At 41.0% G+C, this 23214-nt stretch overlaps 1 protein-coding gene across 1 annotated transcript in view; it reads left to right on the forward strand.

The window, feature by feature from the left end:
• The first annotated feature begins 32 nt into the window (after positions 1-32).
• Positions 33-23214, forward strand: part of ITGAV (integrin subunit alpha V) — a 46808-nt gene continuing 23626 nt past the window's right edge. Inside the window, exons 1-10 of the mRNA XM_083842879.1 lie at positions 33-388; positions 3048-3175; positions 15200-15291; positions 15783-15897; positions 17347-17408; positions 18984-19029; positions 20501-20626; positions 22611-22655; positions 22860-22903; positions 22990-23046. Coding sequence (XP_083699005.1) covers positions 225-388; positions 3048-3175; positions 15200-15291; positions 15783-15897; positions 17347-17408; positions 18984-19029; positions 20501-20626; positions 22611-22655; positions 22860-22903; positions 22990-23046 — 879 coding nt within the window. The 5' untranslated portion in view covers positions 33-224. The remainder of the gene's footprint in view (positions 389-3047; positions 3176-15199; positions 15292-15782; positions 15898-17346; positions 17409-18983; positions 19030-20500; positions 20627-22610; positions 22656-22859; positions 22904-22989; positions 23047-23214) is intronic.

The following is a 23214-nucleotide window of genomic DNA, read 5'->3' on the forward strand; positions in this document are numbered from 1 at the left end:
CCCCCTATGGACCCCCGTGGGTCCCCCGAGGGGCGGGGCGTTGGCGGGGCGGGGCTATTCGTGGCCCCGCCCCCGTGCGGGCCCCTCCCCGCCGCCGGGAGGAAGGGGAACTGGGCGCTCGGCCCCGCCCCTCTCCCGCCGCCGCCGTGGGGCCGGGCCGGGCCGAGCCTGAGCCGAGCCGGGCCGAGGCGAGCCGAGCCGTGGCGGGAGAGCGCCCCGGGGCCATGGCCGGGTCCGGGTCCGGGCCGCGACTGCTGCTGCTGGGCTGCGCGCTGGCCGCCGGCAGCGCCGCCTTCAACCTGGACGCGGAGCGGCCGGCCGTCTACTCGGGCGCGCAGGGCAGCTACTTCGGCTTCGCCGTGGATTTCTTCGCCCCGGACCCCTCCTCGTAAGTGCGCGGCTCCCCCGCCCCGCCGGGTCCCGCAGCGACCCAGCCAGGACCTCCGGGCCGGCCTCGCTCCGGGCCGGCCTCTGCCCGGCCTCCCCGGCGGCCGTCCTCCCGGGGCAGGCTTCCCCCCTGGCGGGGCAGGCTGCGCCCCCCGCTCTGCGCCCCCCGGCTCTCGGGAATCGCAGCCCGGGCTCCCCGTGTAGCTGTCGGGGTGGCTGCTGAGCCCGCAGCGGCAGGGAGCAGCTTTGGGGTTCTCGTTTGGTTGGTTTTGGGGTTTTAGAGCCCAACGGGTTTTAGGCTGTGAGGGAGAAGAAGTAACTTCGTATGTTGCTCCAGTGACAGTTTACTTATCGCCTTGTCTTTACTTGATATTGGTAAAAAGTAGAGAAAAAGCACCCTCTGTCCAGGTAACACCCGTGGATGCCCGGCCTCGCAGCCGAGGCAGTGGCTCAGGAAGGCTCAGGCTGCAGTGGCACGGCACGCTTCTAGCTGTGGGACACAACATTCGGGAGTCCCGTGTGAAAGAAAGCCTGCGCCAGGAGCCCTCGCATCAAGGGTCCCTGGTGGAGGACACAGCCGCAGCGCACATTGGCTGCAGGGGACTTCAGAAGCACGCTAAAAAGGCCTTTCATGCACAGAAGAGTTGCACATGACAGTCTCTAGTCAGCGCATGGCCATGCGTGACTGTTGGCACACGCCAGGTGCCAGCCCATGCCTACAAGCACAGCTCTGCGCCTTCACCTGCCGGGCACGGCAGCGCGTCGTGCTTCTGTCCACAGCGCGCAGGCTGGGGAGCCGTGTTGTGTCGGGTAGGGGATGAGCAGCGTCAGAGCGCAGCTGATGTGGTCCCATGGATGGAACAAACTTCCCTCTGTTGCCGTGTTTCCCAAAGTATGTAGGTTAGAGACTTCTTTGTATTTAGATAGGGAATTTGTAATATCACTGGCAATTTATAAAACCAACAATCAAATTTGCCCAGTTTGTCTGTGATGATAAAAATGCATTATTTTGTTTTGCTGTGGGAAGAGAGGTGACTAAGCCTTTCTGAAGTCCTATAATGATTCCTCCATTGGTAGTCCTCAGTGCAAAGATTATCTTAAGAAAGAAAGGTTAAAATAGCAATAACTTCCTTTAAAAAGCAAATATTTCATCTGTCGTCTTGTCAAAGCTAGTGCGCTACGGGTGAAGTGGGAGGCAAGCTAGTACCCGTTTAATAGATAGTAATTATAATAATTGATGTGTTTCTTTACTTGGCACTATGGTGTTTATTTTTAAGCATTTCTGTTATGCCCAGAGAGAAGGTTTCATGTTCATTAAAAACATTTCAATTTCATGTTCTTGGAATTAAGAGATTCTGTGAATGGCAGCTAGGGGAAACAAATGGATTGCCCCAAAGACTTGCTTTTCTACCAGGGTCCATACCAGGAAATTTTTAAGGTTCTAGAAATTAAACGCAGTTGAAAACTAATCTTGTATGTTGGCGTTCTTACGAGTTGAGCTTTGGTAAGGCACTGCATGTTTGTATGTGGTATTTACATGCTAAGAAGAAAAAAACATAGCTCTGTGCTGAAGTCTGGAGGATGCCCATCACAACCAGAACAAGTTGGCTAAGCCTGGGTCAGTCTACATGTAAATGTTGTCTCCAACCAGCTTGTTCAGCTAAGGCAATTTCAAAACCAACTAACTGTGCTATCTGAAATGGGCTGATAAGACTTGCTTTCACAAGCTGTGTTCTGTCCTAAACAGTCTAAATGGAAACAGCGGAGCAGATTTTGTTAAGAGGAAGTATTTTAGTTTTAGATCTTTACTTCTTCTTTGCCTATATCTCAAATCGACTTCCTAAGGAAAGTGCTGATCAGTCAAGCGTGTCTCAGCTGTCGGAGTTCCTGGAAGATGTTAACAGCCCTCTTTGGTCTGGCTTTGTAGTTGGTCTGTTTCTGAATTTGGCAACTTCTGAATTTTACCACCTGCAAAAGCCTAATCTCTTAGCAGTTCCCGCTCAGAATGCACTTAAGTTATTTATTTAAGCAGAGATTTATAAAATGACACAGCCATATAAAAAAAACAATGACTGTGTAAGGAATTTCAGTAAAGATTCATTAATGGGCAAACCTGTGGTTGGCAGTAACTTGGGTGCTTGGTGATTGCTTTTAGAGGAGTGTTTGCTAATGGGAGGCTGACTCACCACTTAATACTTCCTGAGCTCAGAAGCACTGCTGTGTTGTGTATATATCACTGAATATTTTTGTCTGACTTCCATGAATTACTCTTACATACAAACTGAACTAGAAATGATGTCAGACAATGACTTTTGTAAATTACAGCAATACACGACTTCCTATTCTGAAGCATAAGCGTATGTTTTTGAAAGGGAAAAAGAAGAAAATAAAAGGCATTTATCTCATTTTAAACTTCATTCTAAGCAGGTCAGAATATTTTAATTCACTCATTATCATTTTTTTGCCTGCTTTTGTTCGCAGAAAAGAGGGAGCCAGGCAGGACTTGAAACTCAGTAAGAATTGCTGTGAAACTCAAAGTAGTTTTAGGCAGGCTTAGATTTGAATGGATAAGACCTTTGCTTCATTAACTCTTTAAGTGTTATAAAGTAGCAATGTCCTGCCTTAAGTTTTGGAACTTTTATTTCCTCTTTTTACTGCAGGATATTTCTTCTGGTGGGAGCTCCGAAGGCGAACACCACCCAGCACAACGTTGTAGAAGGAGGCCAGGTGCTCAGATGCAACTGGAACTCAAACAGGAATTGCCAGCCCATAATATTTGACTCCACAGGTAAGAAGCTGTTCACTGCAGGGGAAAGGGGGGGGGGTTCTCTGCTCTAGTCCTGTGGCAGCACAGCAGGGATTCAGGTGGACGCGGTGTTTCCTGATGGTCAGTTTGAATGCAGTGGTATTGGGACTGGCAACAGGTCAAGGCTTCGTTTTGTTGTTCTTCTCCTCTATCTATGAGAACTGTTGTATGTGGTAGGTGCTGAAGGCCTGAGCAAACATACATACGTCTTCTGTTTCAACCTGATGAGTTATTTCCATTTCTTCTCTGTACTTGCCAGCAGTCTTAAAGCATTTAGCAACCTACTTGCCAATAAAACCTTGAGGGAAATGACATGCCTATAACAACACAGCATACGAGTAAGTGTGCTCTCTAGTATCAGCAGAGGTGGTGGATGCAGAAATATTCAGAACTTTCAACTGAAACTGGGAGTATCAGCTTAAAACCGCAGTGCACATACCTTTTTTTAATTTTTTGTCTTTAATGTAGCTTGATAACATTTGTGACGTTGCTGATGCCTCTGGTCAGGCATTGCTGTCCATGTCTTACGTGTGTTAAAGCTGAGCAGCAGCGATGCTGACAGAAAACATTTCACTCCATCTTCATGCTCCGGTACACACAATGATTTCCACAAGCTGCAGCAGGTCATGTGGGAGCGCACTGCATGTGCTTTTCTGCTCGTGCCACTCAGGGCTGAATCCTCCACAGCCTGATTCAGGCCAGTGGAAAAAACTGCGTGTCCTGGTAGTGGATTAGCAAGACCCGCATGGTATGGCAGAGGAAACACCTGTGCATTAAGGTCTGGTTGGTTATAATTCATTTCTGCCTCTGCTGGTATTTTGACTCCGTAGTCTGAAGGCTATGTTTATTCAGCCTTTGTAAATTAGGTATGACACAGGGGAGAATCTCATTCCAGTCCCATCATCGAGGTATACCACAAAATGCTGCTGGTGTTCAGAAAAATACATTCAGGCTTCAGGGCTCTGACAACTCTTATTAGTTCTCTTGCACAAAAAAAAAGTACATAAAGATGCATCATCCTACTGAAACCTTTCTGCCAGATTACTGGAGATCTCTAGTAATCTGCAGAAGTATGCCATTTTGTCTGCATCAGTGTAAGGCAGCAAAAAATTGCTTTTAATTTTTTTTGGTTTCACTTCGGGGGTTTGGGCTTAATCTTTTCACCAATACACTTTTTTTCTAACAATAATCTTGATATCTGTAATATTCACCACTAATATAATAGCTAAAAAACCTCTTGTGGGGAATGATGAACCTCTGGGTTAGATACATCTTCAAATGAGAATCACAGAGCATGCATCTGTGCTGTGAACATTTGCAATGCACTTCTCAATATGCTAGGCTCAGTAAATAGACACAAAGGCAACATCGCTTTGCTTCGTGTCTGTGTTTAAGGTATATGCTACTGGGCAAACAAACAGCATTTTGCTTACCATTTGCCCTTAAAGTAATTGTGCATGTAAATCACTTGAAATTCAACAGTAAAGCTAGCACGCCATAGAGGCTAAAGAGGATTTCTGTCAGGCACATTTTAACACGTTCCAGCTTTGTGGTAGTGGAGTGGGAAATAATGTATTTGTCAATTATTCTCTGGGTGAAAGGGGGCATTGTATTTCAGCATAATAAAATAATCAACATGCTGAAACAAAATAAAATGTCTTTTTCTTTGTGTATAATACAATGGCTGATTCCCTGCGTTAGGGTGACTGCATCTTACTGCCAGCACGGTGCAGTCCCCAGTTCCTGCCTGCCCCTACGCAGGGCAGCGATGGGAATTAGGGAAGGCTTGTGATGCCCTTCACAGGAAATGGGGAGCAGATGATTTGACTGCTGATCTGTGCTGCTAACAGGAAGGGTTTTTTTCAGATGGCTAAATGCAATTTCTGCAAGAATTCAGGCTTGTCCATCCACTACGTCAACATTTGTGCGCTTGGGTTTGTAACTGCAAGCATACTGCTTAGCCCTGGCAATACAAAGCAGATGTATTTTCAAGCTTATTTAGTTGTTTTGTTAATGGAAGAAGTAACACACCTTCTCCACAGGGTTTCTTTGGAGTTCTTTTCCAATTGTTCACAGCTAGTGAGAAATCTGACCTCTGAAAATGAGACTGCTCGTATTTGTGGCTTCTTCTGGATCTGTGACCTGCCTGCGGCTGCCCAGCTGTACATGGAGCTGCAAACTGCGAGCTGCCCCCTAGAAGGCATGGTCCTGCTCTTGCCCCCCAACATCCCATGCCAGTCCAAGCTACTGCCTCGCACACAGCCTGCGGGCGAGGAAGGGGCTGTGTCTCTGTGCCCTGAATGTGGCCAGGGAATGGAGGAAAGGGCGAGTCTTGCTCTGGCTGCCCGAGGTCTTCTGTGCCCCTTTGCCTGGCAGTTGTGCCACAAATAAGTACAAGAGTAGGGTATTACAGAGGTCAGTCAAAGCAGGGTGTTTTTTCTTAGACATATTCCTTATTTTCAGCTAGGTTTTCCTCCAGCCGTGAGGCCTTTTTTCTTCTCCATCCATATACAGGCCACGCTGAGCTCAGCTGTGCAGTGGTGACTGCATCAAAATGGGTTTATTTTCTAACACTTGCTTTTGGCTTAAATATTGTTATGTGTAACCACTTGGTTGCTTACAGCTGTTGGTGTGTATTGTGTTATGTAGCCAAAGAGAGAAGGTGCTCCCTGCTTTATGCTCACCTCGAGGAGGGGTTCTTGGAGCACTTACCTTCTGCTGGCTTTGCTGGTGACTTGCACTTGCTCTCACCCAGCTCCTCTGGAGGAGAGCGAAACGTCATTGGGCTGGGAGGCCCTGCTCCTACTGAATTTGCTGCCTGCTTCCTTCCTTCCTGTGCATGACAGCTGGGCTCTTCTGGGAGGGATATCTGGGTGCCTCCCGATAGGAGTCTGTCCATTGAACTCGCATCTCTCTCGTATTGAAACTGTGTGCATGTATGTGTGCGTACAGCATTTAAGTACATACGTGGATTTTTCCCCCTAGTATATAACACAAATCTTACTGAAGCATGTTACAATTTTTAAATTGCTACCCAGAAATAAATTCTTTCACCCTGCCTACACAGGTTGTCTCATTTAAAGCAGCAACATGTTTGCAAGGGGAAGGGGTGATCTCACCTTCTCCTAGGTGTCCTAGGTCTCCCTGCATGCTGGTTACACTTGTGTGGAAAATACACTGGAGAATATTCTCCATGTGTGCCTGCGTGCATGTTTCTGCGTGCATATTATACTAATTGCTTTTGACATTCTGGTATACATGGTGGCTTTGGAAGGCAAAATGTTTATATCACACATTAACACTTCCCAAATGTAAAGATGCTTCACTGTGGGGCTTCTCAGACTTTTAGTACTGACATCAGTTGGCTTTGATTTAACATAGTTATGACTATGTGAAAATTGCATAACAAACATATGTGGTAGAAAATGCCCTCATATTCGGGGGTGCCTATAGCTGGGCTGCATGTGCTTGTGTGTACATGGTCAGAACATGAGTACTTTTTTTTTTTTTGGAAAGGCTTTCACATATCATTTGACAAATGTTTCAGGCAGGTTTTTCCTCTTAGAAGCACATAAAGGGTAATGTTAAAAAGAAACCAGCCACCCAAGCAAGCTTCCTCACATGGACGATTTTGTTGATCTCCTGCAGAACTGAAATAAGAAGCAGTGCTTGTGTCTGGTACTCTGACAGGTTCTCTTTCCAAACTATTGATAGAAAGAGCTCTTGCTAAATAGTGTTACATAAGCACTGAACTTTCTTGCCTTGTTCCTGTTTGTCTTGTTAATTCAGTAGCTAAACATGCCGCTGACACAAAACTGAAGGTCCTTGTGCTTGTGTTCTTGTATATCCTGACTTCTTATTACATTTGCCACAGCTTTACCACAATTTCAACTGAATTGTTATGTAAAATAGTTGGGATTTTTTCCCTCTGTCTCAGTCAACTTTCAGAGTTTCAGAATGTGTAGGAGGGTCTATTGCTTCAGGAAAAGCAGCCGGGGAAACTTAAGCTGGAGGTGGTGTGACATGTCTGCCAAACAGCATTATTAAATCCTTTCCTTTCCAAGACGCCTTACGTTTCACATTCAAATTACTCAAAAAAAAAAAAAAAAAACCCAAAACTTACAGGTCAAGGTAGATAAATCTTTGTCTTGATTTGTATACACCCTTCACGTGAATTAATTTGGTGACTCAAAATTTTTTCTTTTTTTTTAAAATCCATAGCAATAGGGAAATGTATCAAGCTTATAAAGAAGAAAGAATCTGGGTCTGCAAGTGGGAAAATTGCTCTTACATTTTGCCTTTACAAGCATTGTGTTGTGTTTTTTTTTTACTTCTATTATTCTTTAGCTCAGATGCTAAAAGATATGATTGAATTATTTTTCAGGATCTGTAAACCTGTTTGTTCTGTAGGTACTATTGTCTGTACAGAACTGACTGGAGAGGTGGTTCCTCTCTTAGAAACCTTAGCAGTGTCTTAACTGAGTGGTTGGCTTCATTTGCCTTTTTACTTAGTGTTTTTTTTTCCAGGAAAAACATACTCCTTGCGGGTATGCTGTAAAAGGAATGCACTTAATATAGCAGTCCATTTTCTGTTTCTGATCAGTTTCGAGACGAGATCCCAAAAGGCTTGTTTTAAAGACACACCTCTTCACCCTCCCTTCTCTCCTTGCACAGTCTTCAGTGATGAGCATAGCAAAGTTTGCACAGATACTGCCACGTTACTCAAAGTATTTCCAAAAGCTTGCTCAGGGAACAGATTCTTGAAAAGTTAAAGGTTTTTCTATGTTATATTTATTTTCTAGAGTTTTTCATTTCATTATATAAAATGATGATTTTTTTTTTTTTTGCAAGAGGTGGATCAAAAGCTTACTGATCCAGACAGCAGAACCAGGGAGATCACCCGGTCAACTGTGGTTTTTAGGAATATCAGCAGGGGTCATCGTCTTTTCTTTCTTTTTATTTATATATTTTACAGTTTGGCATACATGGTATAGCAGGGTGCATAAACCCAGCTGATGTCTGACATCCAGATAAGTACAAAGAGGGTAGGTTTAGATTAGACATCAGGAAGAAATTCTTTACCATGAGGGTGGTGAGGCACTGGCACAGGCTGCCCGGAAAAGCTGTGGCTGCCCCATTCCTGGCAGTGCCCAAGGCCAGGCTTCATGGGGCTTCGAGCAGCCTGGGCTGGTGGGAGTTGTCCAGGCCCATGGCAGGGGGTTAGTACTGGGTGGGCTTTAAGGTCCCCTCCAACCTAAACCGCTCTGTGATTCTTTTGCCGTAGGATTTTAGAGAGTGGGCTCACGCCGCTTTTTCATTCTGACATAAGAAATTCTTCAGAGGCTTATGTAAGCAGTCGGAGTTAATCAGACTGTACACGTGTGAGAAATATGGAGCAAATTAATGTAAACCAAATGAGTTCCCTATGTGCTTGTTTTCCAAAAGGAAACAGTCTTCTTTATAACGTTATTTTACTTTCCATCTTTGGGCCCTAGCTCTCCATCAGTCAGGAATACTGGGGAGTGGCTTGGTAGAAACAGCATCCCTTCGTGCTCCCCGTGACTTCTGATCGAATACTAACAGCACGGCTTTGTGATGTTGCTGGTTTTTAATCAAAACTTTCAGTGGGATATGTATGAGCTCTGGTATGGGATGCTTGAAAGTGCAGTTCGTTACGGCAGCATCAAGAAGTACAGTGTTCAGACCGTTTCAAGAGCTTCTGCATGTAGAGTAATCTGATGAAATGCAGACAGTTCGACTAACTGTTACAAAGGAAAATATGCTCATAAAACAACTTTGAACTTCTATGCTAATGAGTTGCAGATTTCTTGAACAGATTTTGTTTTCTTGCACAGGAAGATCTGGTTGCTCAGCTAATGTATTACTTTGCTCTTTGGATGTGCCTAGTGCAACAGATCGATGCACTGCGAAATTTTCAGTCCTTTTAGTGAGAAGCTTTCCCTGCTGCTGTGTTAGAGCGCAAAATTCAGGACTGGGGAAACTTACTGAAATGGCTGAATACTAAAAGCTAAGAGCATCTCCAGCATTCAAGTCCTGTTCGGCTCTGTGTGATATTTTTATTGCTTTGGAAAAATAATTCGATGTAGCCTCTGGCTGTGTACAGTTTTGTGACTTTGACAGTTGCAGTGTTCGTCCCCAGCCTACCTTCCCTTGTTTTGACACACCGGAGTCATTTTAACTGAATGACTTGTTCTTATTATTTTTGGATGAAATTCCTTTAAGACTGGTTATTTCAATCTGTGCTAAAAGACAGTAAAGGAGCTTTTGAAAAGGAAAATACTAATAAAAACTCCTTTGATTCGTCCTTATGTTTCTAAGGGTTTTGTTTTTTTCCCCTCCATCCCCGAGTGGGTGATTGCAGACAATAGCAGTCTTTGTTTGGAAGCCTAAACCACCGGTTTGGCATGGCTCTGTCTATCCGTGACCTATTTAGTTTGAAGTGGATATTTTAACTGCGTCGTGCAGCTTTATTCTGTGGCATTGCACACTGTAAGATCTGCTGATATTGGGAAGTTGTGACTCGTGTGGGTGTCGTGAGCTTGCATTTGGAGATTTTATCATCTGTGTAAACATGTCAGCTGTTTGTAAGTCCCATCTTTTCCACCTGTGGAGTAAGTGGAAAAGAATAAAGAATTGGAGGATAGGTCAGCGTTTTGTTCAAGCAGCATGCTTTCACAAAGTGCTCTTTTATTTGTAGCTGATTGGTTTATCAGTATTTGGGTGCAATTGGTATGGGGATTTCAGTTTTGATTTAGTCAACAACCAACCAATAAATCTTATGAAGAGTATTCATTCATCTGTAGTAGAATGGATTGATTTTTATCTCGCTGAAGCTATCATTACCTCAGTCCCATTGAAGTTTGGTTGTTCTCCTTATCATGTGCTGGGATAACTGAAGTCTGCCTTGGGCTTTGGGTACTGCTCTGAATACAAAAGAGGGAGGTAAAACATACAAAACCTCCTCCTCTTGTTGTTATAGCTGACAGTGGAAAAATGCTCATGCTTTTGTGATTAGGTAGACTCCGGCATGAAGTCTGTTGGCTCTGTGTGGGGGTAGTTGGATCTCAACTGTATGACTAGCTGGAAAAAAAAAAAAGCTCTTAGTTATATTAGGCAAAGGGAAAAGGTCCAGTTGTTCCAGCTCCACCCAAAGAGAGAAACAGGATTCGTAGGTCAGGAGGAGGAAGGGGAGTAGTGGGAAGCTCTCTATTCCCCTGATCCCTGAGTCACTAGCAAAACAGGATTGCTAAACCAAGGTGAGTCATCGGCTACCTCACAGCGTGGGGATTTTCAAGTGAAGGTAACCTTGTGCTTGCTTGTTCTTGCCTCTAACTAAGGTTGAGATCTCTGAGATTTTAGGTAGAAGGACTTGCTTTATACTAGGTCAAATTCTTGTTCGTGGAAACAGTGCTTCTGTATGTTTGATGAGGTTGTCTTTCTTTTGGCTAGCTGCATTATGTTTCCCTTTACCTAGAACTGGCAATATCATTTACTTTGGTATTCCGAAGAGGTTTATTTTAAAAGAAATTATGTGAATTAGGTGTCTAATTAAATTTTACAACTTAGGTATTCATAGCATGATGACACCAAACCAGGCTTCATCAGTTCCCTTCCTTTTGGCTCATGATTGTCTCAATTCAGTCTGGCACTTGAGCAGGGGTAAATGCGTCCAGTTTTCTCGTAACTGCACAAACAGGCAGGCTACAGGTTAGTCACAATGCCAGTCATTTTATAGCAATACCATTGTTTCTGTAGCTGATAACACCTTAAAAATAGAAGGCACCAACTACATAAAGCTGATAGCCAAAAGAAAATCCACATTAAAAAAGCTTTTGATCTTTTTAGTTTTATTTGGAAGATGATTTAGACTTTCTTTCCCCTTTATTGCCAGTTAGCATCCCTCTGCATTAGTTTCCATATATAATTTTTAACCCCATATAGTACAGTCACCCCACCTGGAAAGTACTTTGTAAGACAAAGCGCTGTTGGCTTGGCATGTCAGCCCTTTTTCCCTAATGACAAAGTTATGTGAAATCATCATGTGAGGTCTACTTTAGCGAGAAGGAGCAAAGGAAAAACCATAACATAGGCTGTCTTCACAGATGCCAGCTAATACCCTATGGTCAAGTGACACGCTCCTGGAATCCATGACCCAGCAAGTAGTAGCCCCATAGTGGCTGCGTTTTAATCTGACAAATAGCATTGTAGAGCTTTAAAAGTTGTTTCTTGAGTAAATGTAGTCAGAACCTAATTTGTATCACCTGCATATATTCATTTGAATGTGTGTCTAAAGTGTATTGCACTGGTGTAAAGGCATTTATAGGGTATTCCTGAGATACCCCAGAGCAATTGAGAAATACAGGAAAAGCAGCAGTGGCTGTAGGAACTGTCATAGCAGTAAGGCTGTGACTGTACTACATGTCACAACGTTGATTTGGATTTATAAATCCCTGTATGTTTAAATCCTTCCTGTATTAGTTTGCTTCATTTAATGCAGGTACTGTTTTTAAAAGATATAGGGGGAGGGTTTTCTCTTTTATGACTGTCACTGAGAAGTTATACCATGATAAAATAATAATGAAACCAGGCTTTTTATTCCTACTAAAACACAAATGCTGAAGTCAGTCCCATAACTTCCCAATGTCACTTTAAATAACAGTAAAGCTACAACACCTTATTTAACTCTGATTTGCTCCACAGAGGGCTCACATATAACTGATCTCTGTTTTCCCTCATGAGGAACAGAAACCCAAATGGTTTCTCATTTAAAGGAAGGGGATTTTTGATGACAGGGTGGTTTCCAGATTTCCTCGTAAAATTGGTTTCTCTTTGGAAGCTGAGGAAAAGGCTTACAATCTATTTCCCCATTTTTTTCCTGTGGGGGAATTTTGAAGGGAGGTGGGTGGGTAAATGAAGGTAACTTCTTTAATGGAGAGTTACTATTAGATTTGGCCTGCATTATAACATTTACAGTTTTTATGAAAAGTCTGTGTCTCCAAAATAAGTGTCTGGTCCATTTTTTTGTGTGTTCTAACACTTCCCTATGTTACCATGAGTCTTGAGCTGGACAGCAACCCCCTTTCACAAGAACCCCCTCAGCTTTAGAGAACCTAATGAAGCTTGGAATACAGGATAAATTCAATGTAAGGCATTTTATCCTTGAAGCAGATGTTACTTTGTTATCTGCACCTGCACTGACATTAGTGAAGTTGTGTGATGGAGCAGGTTTTACTACATTTGTTGTTGGTTTTTAAGCATGCAAATTCCTGGTTTGTTATTTAGACTTTGAGAAACCATGATGCCAGTTTCTGAAGTCATGACACTTGGAACTTAATTAACTTGGGGTCATATTTATTTGTTTTCTGGTTTGGAGGCTTTTAGTTCGATATATGGCAGCTTCTGACTAGATCTTGAAGCCTAGATGCGTGCATATTAAAATTGAAGACAGATTTCTAATATTATTCTTAATTTAGAGCTGAACTGGGACTTCTCCAAAGCTGTAGAAAAGATAATTTTGTCCCTGAAAGCCTGAAGAGGAAGGTGTCTTTGTAGCTGCCATCCTGGACATTGCTGCTTCCTTGTGTGTGGGCAGCACCTGGAGCTTCTGCAGCTCAGGAATGTGCTGGAAGAGGCAGAGTGGTTGTTCTGGCAGCGTGTGCTGGCTGAACAACTGCTTCCCCCCTTCTGCGGTGTAGTCAGCATAGGCTACGGATGGATGGCACCATTACGCATTAGTCTGGCTTTTTTATCACCTTATGCTGTCTCAGCTGATGCATTCGGCTGAAACTTGAAGGAGATAATTTCCTTAATGTCTATGATGAAGTCAGATTGCTGGCAGTGCTGTATGGTTGCTTATCTGTTATTCCAGCAAGACCATTACTTCTACGTGCTGGCTGCTGTTTTAAACATAAATTGCAAGTCTCTATATACCATATGCTTCTATGGTATTTAGGATAGGATTCTGCTTTACCCTATAAAACTGCTACGCCACCTTCCATTTTAATCGTAGATATATAGTGTTGCATAAATATCCAATGGCAGAAAAGGATGTAAAATGCCACGCTGTGACTATTCCTGGTAAGATTTATATTGTTTAAAGCGTTACAGCTTTGTTTGGCGAGTAAAACTGTATTCGAGAGTAGCTGGACAAACAGAGGGTAGAAGCCAAATCTGTCTTTCTAGGCTGTGTAACCTTGGGTGTGGTGTTATAATCAGAAAAAAAGCCAATTTAAGTCCACAGTGCTGCCAGAAAGGATTTAGTTCCCAGCCCTGGCCATGTGTCCCTGCCTTCTCCCCAGCAGGTCAGCACCACTCCCTTCCCTGTGCAGTCAGCTGGCTTGGTACCTGATCAAGCTGCCTATTTTTTTGGAGGGTTCATGTTCTGGCTGTGACCTGAAGGTGGTAGTGCCACAGCAAAGGCTGGCAGCAGGAACATATCGATAGGAAAGAAGGGGACCTGGCACCCCTTCTGGGGGCAGCTGCAGCTGAACGTGTCGCAGTCATGCAACTGCATCCTCTGAGCAAAACTGCCTGTGTTTTCCCATGGCTAGGCTAAAGGGGAAAGATGATGACAAAACAGTGACTTCAAAAATGTGCTTGAGACACTCCCTATCTGAAAATATCTCTCTGTCTTTGGTTTTCTCTTTTGTAAGAAGGTGGCATGCAGACCTCCGAACTCTGTTTCTGGCTGTGCCAAGGGTGACAGTATGCAATGTACATAAATTTGTGCAGATGTACTCAATCATCCAGCCCTCCATGTCCTGAGCACCTATTCAGTAAGAGAGTGACAGAGAGGGTGACAGGAGGAAGGTTTTTAATTTTTTAAAAATAGATCATTATTGCCATTGAAATCAGAAAAAGCACAATAGTTCTCTGTGATGCTGTGCACTTGGCCTTGATTTCTACACAGTTCTGCTGCTAGAGCAAAATGGAATTAGTCCAGATCCTCGCTTGTTTAGGCTGACTGAAGATTAGAGTCACTTTTTTGTGTCCTTTTTTGTGGGATTTTCCTAGTGGAAGTACCACCGTCTCTTGAGATGGGACACGTTTTATGAGGTGTATGACAAACAAGGAAATGTTGGTTCAAGTGTTTGCAGGTCTCGAGCAGCAGAAGTGCTGATTGATAACAAGGTTGGGCTTTGGGATTCCCCCACAGCCTGCGGAAATGATGTGTGGTTGGTGACCTCATTAACTCCTTTGGCTTTAGGCACTGCAAACCAGCAATTTAGGCAACATTTAAACAAATTTCCCAAGTGTTATATTCATTTTCTCATGAGGATGACCAAGTTTCTGTTGTTCCAATGAAAGCACATAGGAATTATGAAATGATTTAGGGACTTGTAACGTTGACAACTGCACCACTCACTGAGTTGCTTCTACCAAGCGTCATCAAGGAGCAGTTAACATACAGACCAACTCTTTCAACTCTTGACCCTTTTTTGTTGCTGAAGAACCTTTAATTTTACTCATAACTTGTAAGAATGCCAGTTGCCATGCTTTGTGTGCTGCAGAAACATTCAGAATAGAAATGTTAACACTTGATAGAATAGTAGATGAATTTCTGTCCTGACTCCAGCCAATCGTGAAATTCACATAACTTCATCAGGGCAATATTTCCTCTAGAAGCGTTAGTCTCACTTGGTTTTGGCACTGGTTCTTGAGCTGTGCTGTAATCTGACTTGAAAATCAAATATTTCAAGTATGAGATACTCACTGTGTTCCTGTCAAAGATGCTGTAAATGTTGTGCTCTTGCAACAAATCACTATTGTAAAAATACTTCATGTATAAAAATAGCTGCCTTTGGCCCTAGATGTAAAAATAAATAACAATAAATCACTTTTAAAGCCCGTTTCTGTAAAAGGCTGATGTCCCTCAATGTTACTGTTTTCTGCTTTTCTGTGTGCATCAAAACCCATGACTTAGCTTTTTTATTCTTACTGTACAGTTTCCCATGAAATTACGCTGCTTTCTTATTTTATTTTTAGGCAACAGAGATTTTGCTCCTGATGATCCGCTGGAATTTAAGTCTCATCAGTGGTTTGGAGCCTCTGTGAGATCCAAAAACGATAAAATTCTGGTAAGTTTTTGATGCCTTTCAGATGTTTTAGGACTGGTATATTGTAGTCGACAAATAGTGGAAAGATCTGGATAACTCAGAATTTAAACAATCCTTCACAAATCAGCTTGATCTGTCTTTTTCAGAATTTATTGGCCAGCCTTCTCCTAAACTGTTCATAAACAAATGTTGTAGTATTTTTTTATTGTTTTTTTTGAGGAAAGTAGAATTAGTTTGAAGTTAAAGTGTGTTTTAAATTCTTAATGAATTCTTCACAAATGCTGCTTTAAGAAAATATTATTTCTAAGATTTTTGCCTTAGGTCAGCTGTTTCTAAAAATACAAACACTTCTGCCCGGGTGGTGATGGTATAAATCTCTGATAACACGTGGTACATCTGTCGAAACTTTTTTGGTTACTATTCAGTAGAAAAACTGCAATTCCATTGTATTAGTCCATACCCCCCAGCATTTGGAAGAGGAGTTTTTCTCACTGTCACATCATCTTCCGTAGGCCTGTGCCCCATTGTATCACTGGAGAACTGAAACAAAACAAGAGCGAGAGCCTGTAGGGACTTGTTACTTGCTTGCTGGATCTAAATCTGTGGAATATGCACCCTGCAGGTCAAGTAAGTGTGAAGACCACTTCCTTGTGCTTCTGCTTGGAATTTCTCTTGTGTTACATTTTGTGTACTTTTCAAGTGAGATGTTTTACAAGTATTTCCCCCTTTCATGTATAGCTTCATAGCCATTCCAGATAAACTAGGCTAGATGGAGACATCTTGGTTCTCCTCCAGTTGATGTTCAGGGTCCAGACCTTGTTTTCTCTACTGTAGGCTAGAGGGTAATCTTTGACCCCAGTATCACTGGAACTTGGAGACCCAAACCTTTTTATTGACTGCTTCAGTAGTAATGCCACTTACATCTAAACTGAGCCTTTTTTTTTCTTTTGGACATGTCGAGATGTCTGTTTCTCTGCACTAAGTGCAGTAAACAGGAATTGTTACTATGTTTTAGCTGATGCTCTTCAGAGTTGTCTGAATAGTGTAACGTTAGCACAAAATATCTGACACTTGGAAGAGAAAAACTACATGGAAAGTCAAGTTTTTGAAGACCAGCTCGAGAATCTTTAGATTCTCAGTTATTCACGTAGCTCAGAGACAAAGCCCAAGTAAATAAGATATTGCACAGGCAGGTTCTCATTTCCATTTATACATATGTACATGGTGACACAGTCTTAATTATATTCGGTTTTGAACTTTGAGTCTTATTTTCCAAACACTTTGCATCCGTACCATGTAATTGACTTAGACTGTTTGTAGGCTTATAACCTTCTCTTCTATTATTAAATGTGCAAGTTTTAATGTTGAACGTTTGCACTAAGATCTTTTTTTTCCCTTATTTTGCCCCAAATCATTGGCGAACAGCAGGACTGAAATCCAGTGTGGTCCAACATAAAAAGAGGTTAATAAGAATGTATGAACGTGAATTATTCACGTGTCTAGATCAGGATGTCTCAACATTGCTGTTCTGGAGCTGTATAATCATGAGATTAACTCAGCCTAGGAAATTCTTGCTGGGATAAGTCTCAGTATGCGTGGATGTGTTTTTATTTTTTGTCCAGGTATGCACTTTTCTTTTTTTTAAGGTAGTACTTCAAGTAACTTATGGTTATGTATCTTTCTAATTTTATTCCATTGGAGGAGCAAACCTTGTTCTGTATTTCACGGATACTTTATTTCCTGAATGAAAATTTCAAATACTTTTTCCCTGATACTTTAAGATTAGATACCAAAGGAATACAGAGTTGAGGATTACTTTGACTGTAATAGGCTGAAACTTGTATTAAGGTTAGAATATATGTTAGGCCAGCCCTGAAGTTCTTCAAGTATTTGCTCGTGAGTTGTTGATATAGAGAAAATACTGATTTAGGAGAAAGAAAACTACACATTTCAAGTTCAGGAGTGCAAAGTTACAGTAGGAAGATATATTGGAAAGAATCCCCAGAACCATCTGATATACTACTGGTAATATTTATCTTATTTGTTCTTCTTTCTTCCTTTTATTTCCTCTTGTAGCCACTATCGATGCAGATGGACAGGGATTTTGTCAAGGTGGATTTAGTATTGACTTTACAAAGGTATGTGATTGTTACTTAATTCCCATGAGTCAGCAAACAGTTCCAGGTTACCAATCACCCTGATACAGAACGCTTGCAAGCACAGATGCTATGAAACGAAATGTAAAGCACCATTCCTGGGGGATAAAGAACAAACTCCTTGTAAATTTAAAAACAAAAAGCAAAACAAACAGGCTGGTAGTATAACTGTTTCTCTTTACATCTTCACAACAGCGTGCTTCTATGTGTTGTAGGAATCATGCCATAAGGAAATAAACTACTTTTCCAGCCTCATGCCATAAGCCTCTGCTGCAGCTAGTCCTCAAGTGAAATAAACTGTAGAGTTCAGGTTTTTCGAGATGCTTATTTTGAAAGGATTGGTGTGTGGCTAATTTTAGTTGCTCAGGAAAAATAACAGTGCTAAAGTGAATTGGGAAACAATGTTCTTGTGAATGAGGCTTTGTTTTTCTCATCGGATACAACAATTTAACTTTCTTCTTTGTTGTTTTTCTTTTATGTTTGTTCTAGTGTATGTTCTTCCTTTTATAGTTTTTTTTAGATCACAATTACTTTTTAAATTCAGTCACGATAAAACAGTGCATAACTCTGAGAGCTAACTATAGTTTTTTACACTGTACAATTAACTTGTTTAGCATCTTCTGGGCATGTTAAGACCTATTTGTGATGTGGCAATCTTTTGGGTTCTTCACACCTTATAACTGGGTCATATCCCTCCACTCTGTGCCTGAGGACACCCATGTTTTTCCTCGGGAGAACTGTAGAAAGGGCAGTACAGAACTGCAAGTGTTTCAGTTATTTCTCCTGAACCCCTGAAAACCCTTCAGGATTACAGTGCAGACTCTAGTCCGTGTTAAAACAAATGTTGGGCTCTAATCCAACCCCCTAGCTGAATGGGCAAGCCTGGTATCTCCAAATCTGTGACCTAGATTGTTCTGAGTGACGAATATGGGAGCTTTTAGATTAAACCAGGGTAAATGACTTAATTATGCAGCAAACCCTATGATTTCAGCCGCCTGATTAAGTCCTTATGGAGCCAGTTCCTAGCACTGGGGTAGCTAATGTGGTTCAAGTTTCGTAAAATTGTTTGTGGATTGCAGTTGTACCAAGGAATGTGGAGTTGGGGGAATTACATTACAGCTTTTCTGAATTAAACCTTTCTAATGATAAGTTGTAGAAACAGGCAAGGCAAAAGATGAAACTAGTTTTGTGTGTTGACCATAAAACATGTTAGTGTTTTGTAGCATTCTTAACGTTATCTCCTATTTCTGTTGTCTTAGATAATGTGGGTAGAAGGGTCTACTGAAATAAAAGCAAAATTCTGCTGATAATTTTAGATGGGTGGCATAGAGAAGCGAGTCACAGAAGAGGTATTTTTTCTTATCCTAGCATTTTACAAGATACATTTCTAATTAGGTTCAGTCATTCCTTCAAAAACATAATGTCTTGGAGTAAGTGATGCTACAGCAATTTACTTGTGTGGGATTACTTGATTGCCACAAACAAAAGACATTTTCTTTTGTTCTTTAAATATGCTTGATGTGAAGATTCCCCTTTTTCTTTTTTGTTTTTCCCAAGGGAGACAGAGTGCTACTTGGAGGACCTGGAAGTTTTTACTGGCAAGGTAAGATACATTATTGATGTCGCAGAAGAGGCTGACCTCATTAATTTTCTCTTCATCTTTTTATTCCTTTGTATCCGCATTCCTCCAAACACTGTCAACTTTGTCAGTAGGAAAACTAACAAAAATATTTTTATTCATCCGTCAAAGTATTTCCTGGATCGTGGGAACCACAGATTAAAGCTGAAGTAGTAACTATATAGATGTCTTTTTGCCTTTTAAATAGCTCCATGATAATTTTAAAGGCGTTTTCCTGAGAATGTGGAATTTGTGTTTGCACTAGCTGGATAAATTTCTTTTAGGATGCTTTGCTGCTTTTTTCAAAATCTACCATTTTTTTATTTTATTACACACGTATCAAGTATGTATTTTCAGTGAGAAACATACCCTGCAAAGAAAACAATTATTTTCATTTGGAGGCCAAGATGGATTGCATTTGTTTGACTGATCTGTTTGTGCTATGGCGCATATCTAACCTTTTACTGCACTACTCTGTTTCCACAGAACATTTCCTATATATTTTGGTAACATGGTCTTCACTGCATGTTTGCAGGATCATTCAACGTTTACCTATAGCTGTCAGTTGAGATGGTGCTGCTACAACCAGGACAGCTGCCAAGCTCTGTTACCTGGCTTGTTTTTTTATGTAAATACCAATGCTTTATGAAAGATTTTCTGTTTCAAACTCTGAACAAAATGGAATGATTGAAAATCACCTGCAAACACAGGATAATATAGATTGGTTTTGGATTCATTTTACTATTTCTGGGCAAAAGTGCTAGCACATCTGCTAAAACAAACTTATTCTCTTCTGTTACTACACACACACACACAAAAAAAAAATCTCAGCTCTGAATAGAAGATGGTAACAGCATACTTGTAAAAACTAATTTTTCACCCCAAGTTTTACTCTGCATTGTGGTATGCTAGACTAGTTCTCCCTATGCTTCGTAAACGTCTGGGGAATATGCATGTGAACTCAGTGCTCTTCTGAAAAAACACATTTGTGGTTTAAACTGAAAGAAAAGAATGTCGTGAAGTCACCATCTAGTGGCTACTGAGGTGAAAACAGGGAGAAGGCAGGAATATAATATGCTCTGCTTATTAGCTTGTCTGCTTTATTATGCTTTCAAGTTATTATATTTAGACAAGGACTGATGACTCAGCATAAGCTTATGCTTACTGTTACCTAACTGAGCAGTCCCATTCAAGTCCCAGCTTACATGTAGGAGCAGTGTCTACTTTCAGTGAGAACTGTTCATGTGCTTGTGATTAAATATGTGCATAAATCTTTGCTGAAGCAGGATCCCGATTTCCACTTTTATCCTTTCTAGTACTGCTGCTTTTGGTTCTTTTCTGGTAAGTATTATGGAAGAGTTGTTGCTTTAGAGGCAAACGTTCTGTAAATGTCTTTTTTATTGAATGAGTGCACGTGCAATTTCCTGTTGTTTTAAGCTGTTTTCTTTCTCTTTAGGCCAACTTATTTCTGATCGAGTGACAGAAATTGTGGCTAAATATGACTCCAAAGTCTACAGTACAAAATATGATGACCAATTAGCAACCAGACCTGCTAGTGCTGCTTTTGATGACAGTTACTTGGGTGCGTAACTTGAAAAGGAAGAAAACCTGTTTGTACTTGAAAAACCCTCTTCTGCCATTCTTAACATTTGGCAGATAACTAAAGAGCTATGTACCTGAAAACACAGTAATTTGTGTGTGACCAATGCTTAGTTATCTTGCTGTAAGCCTGATTCAAAAACCAGATGATGACAGAACAAATGGGAATATTTCAAAAAAATTTGCTCTGTAATTCAGGCCTAGTATAAATCATCAGGTATGATTTTTACATAAGTCACTCACATAGCTGCTTTTTTAAAATTAATAGCTGTTTCTAAATCATTTATCAAAACAAAAATGGGAAATAATCATGATTGGGAAGAAAACTAATGAAAAGACTTTCTTAGACGGTTAGGAAATTGCCATTTAGCCTTATATATGTCTCAGTGGATTCAGAAAAAAGCAAGGGTGGACCAGGACATTTTCCAGGGACCTACTCTGAAAACGTACTCTAAAATCCTAAGATAATATTAAAGAGTTCATTTTCTGTGAATATTATTTCTCTTGATACCAATAGTTAGGTATGTAGATAAAGATTTTTCAAGAACTGGACTAACCATATGGAAAAGCACAGAATCTAGGATTAATGTGGCTTTTTGCTCACTAAACTTTAAGCTTGTTTTAGCTTTAAACTAAGCATTGTTTCTGACTGCAGGGTTTAGTGATGCCCCTGTTTTTCTGATTCTTTCTAAAAAAATCTATTTAGATATGTATGTTGTTAATAAACTTAGTAGAGAGAAAGTAAGTAAAATGTATGTTTTTGTTGCTGCATGTAGAAGTCACTGCACTTCTACATTCCAGACAGAAAGTAGAAAGAGTATCCAAACACAGAAAACCTAATTGTGTTTCTAATTAAAACTTGCATGGCTGTATGCAAATTGGTTTGTCATCCCACAATTGCTAACCACAGCTGGGAAGCTGTTTGTGTAATCCCTAGACAACCTGTTCCTAAAAGCTGAATCTCTCGGAAGCAGAGGTGCTCTTTATTTTGAAATACACTATTTTTCAGTGAGTTACATCAGTCGTAGATCTCTGAATCTCAAGTGAACTAGCAACTCACTACTGTGGTAGCTGGAGAATAAGGAACATGAAATTCAAACAGAAGCGTTGTGATGATTAAAGTGATAATTAAAGACTCCTAATGTTCTTTGCATTAAAAAGGAAGTGCTATAGCCAAAAAAAACCACTATTGTTCATATTCATTAGATGTCTTCTGAACAGAAGAGGTACTAATGAGCCAGGAATATTTGACCTGCTCTCCTGGATTCTTCTGTTAGCAGAACCTGTCAGATTATTTTAATATTACCTTATAACTGTGTGCAAAATAGTCATCTGTCAGTCACTGTCTCACTTGAAATATTATCAGAGTTATTTATTTTGGTTAAGCATTGATAAATCAGCAGTTCTGTCCTTTATATTGGTCCTGTTCTAAACTGTTGTCAGGTTTTATTCTTTTCTACCTACAGAAAAGTTTCATTTGCAGAGTCCAAAATGGATAGTATTTTACAAATGAACCTTTGGCAAGATTATTAGCAAATAGTTGCTGGGCTTCACTGATATTCAGTAGCCTTGTTATAAATTGTTCAGGGATTCATTTTGAAAAAGGCATTAATAAAGATGGAATCTACTTTTGTTTGTGTTTTTGTTAGGAAAAATTCGAACTGAAGCACTACTGATCAGTCTCTGAGGCTGTCTGAAACATGCTTCTGGTCCCGAAAGAAACTAGGGTACCAAGTCTGCTAAATCCACTCAGTGAACTTGTCAGGTTTCACTGCACTTACACGGATGTTGATTAATTACAGTCTGCTCATGTAACTGTTGATTGCTTAAGCTAGATAAATGCAAAACATTCATTATATTTTAAGATGAAATGAGAGGGCAGTGCACTGAGACCTATGAAGCGTTTAGACAGATAAAAGGCTTAAAAAGGTTCTTGAAGTGATTTACTAATTTTGTCTGTTGATCAGGTTATTCGGTGGCTGTTGGAGACTTTAGCGGTGATGGAATAGAAGGTAAGATCCTTGTTTCAGTAAAAAAAAAAAAAAATCAAAAATCATGGTAATACGTTGGGCAAGTCTTTCAAATAAATGGTACAGAACAAATGATCAAGTGCATAGGAAAATGTATGAAGCACTAGGACTGAGCTACCCTGTTCAAGCAAAGGCCTTCTGCTCTGGAACCTGGATGTTACCTGCGTGTCTTTCTTTTTATTTCAGACTTTGTGTCAGGAGTCCCAAGAGCAGCAAGAACACTGGGCATGGTAGGAAATTTGAAACATTTAACTTTGTAATAAATGAAAAGATGAATGTTGTTGGTATGCTATAATGAGTATTTTCTCACATGCAGGTGTCTATCTACAATGGGAAAAACATGTCTTCCATGTACAACTTTACTGGAGAGCAGGTATGTACCTTTACGTGGTACAGTAAGTGGCAGGAAGGTTACTCCTGTAGAAAGATGACATGTTGGGACAGTACTTGGGGTACTAGACCACGTCAAGTTCTATATCATATTAGCTTAAGTACATGGGAAAAGTTAATCAAGTTTGTAGGAATCCTAAGAATATATGTT

This window comes from Anser anser (assembly GCF_964211835.1).
Source record: "Anser anser genome assembly, chromosome: 6".
NCBI classification, from domain to species: Eukaryota; Metazoa; Chordata; class Aves; order Anseriformes; family Anatidae; genus Anser; species Anser anser.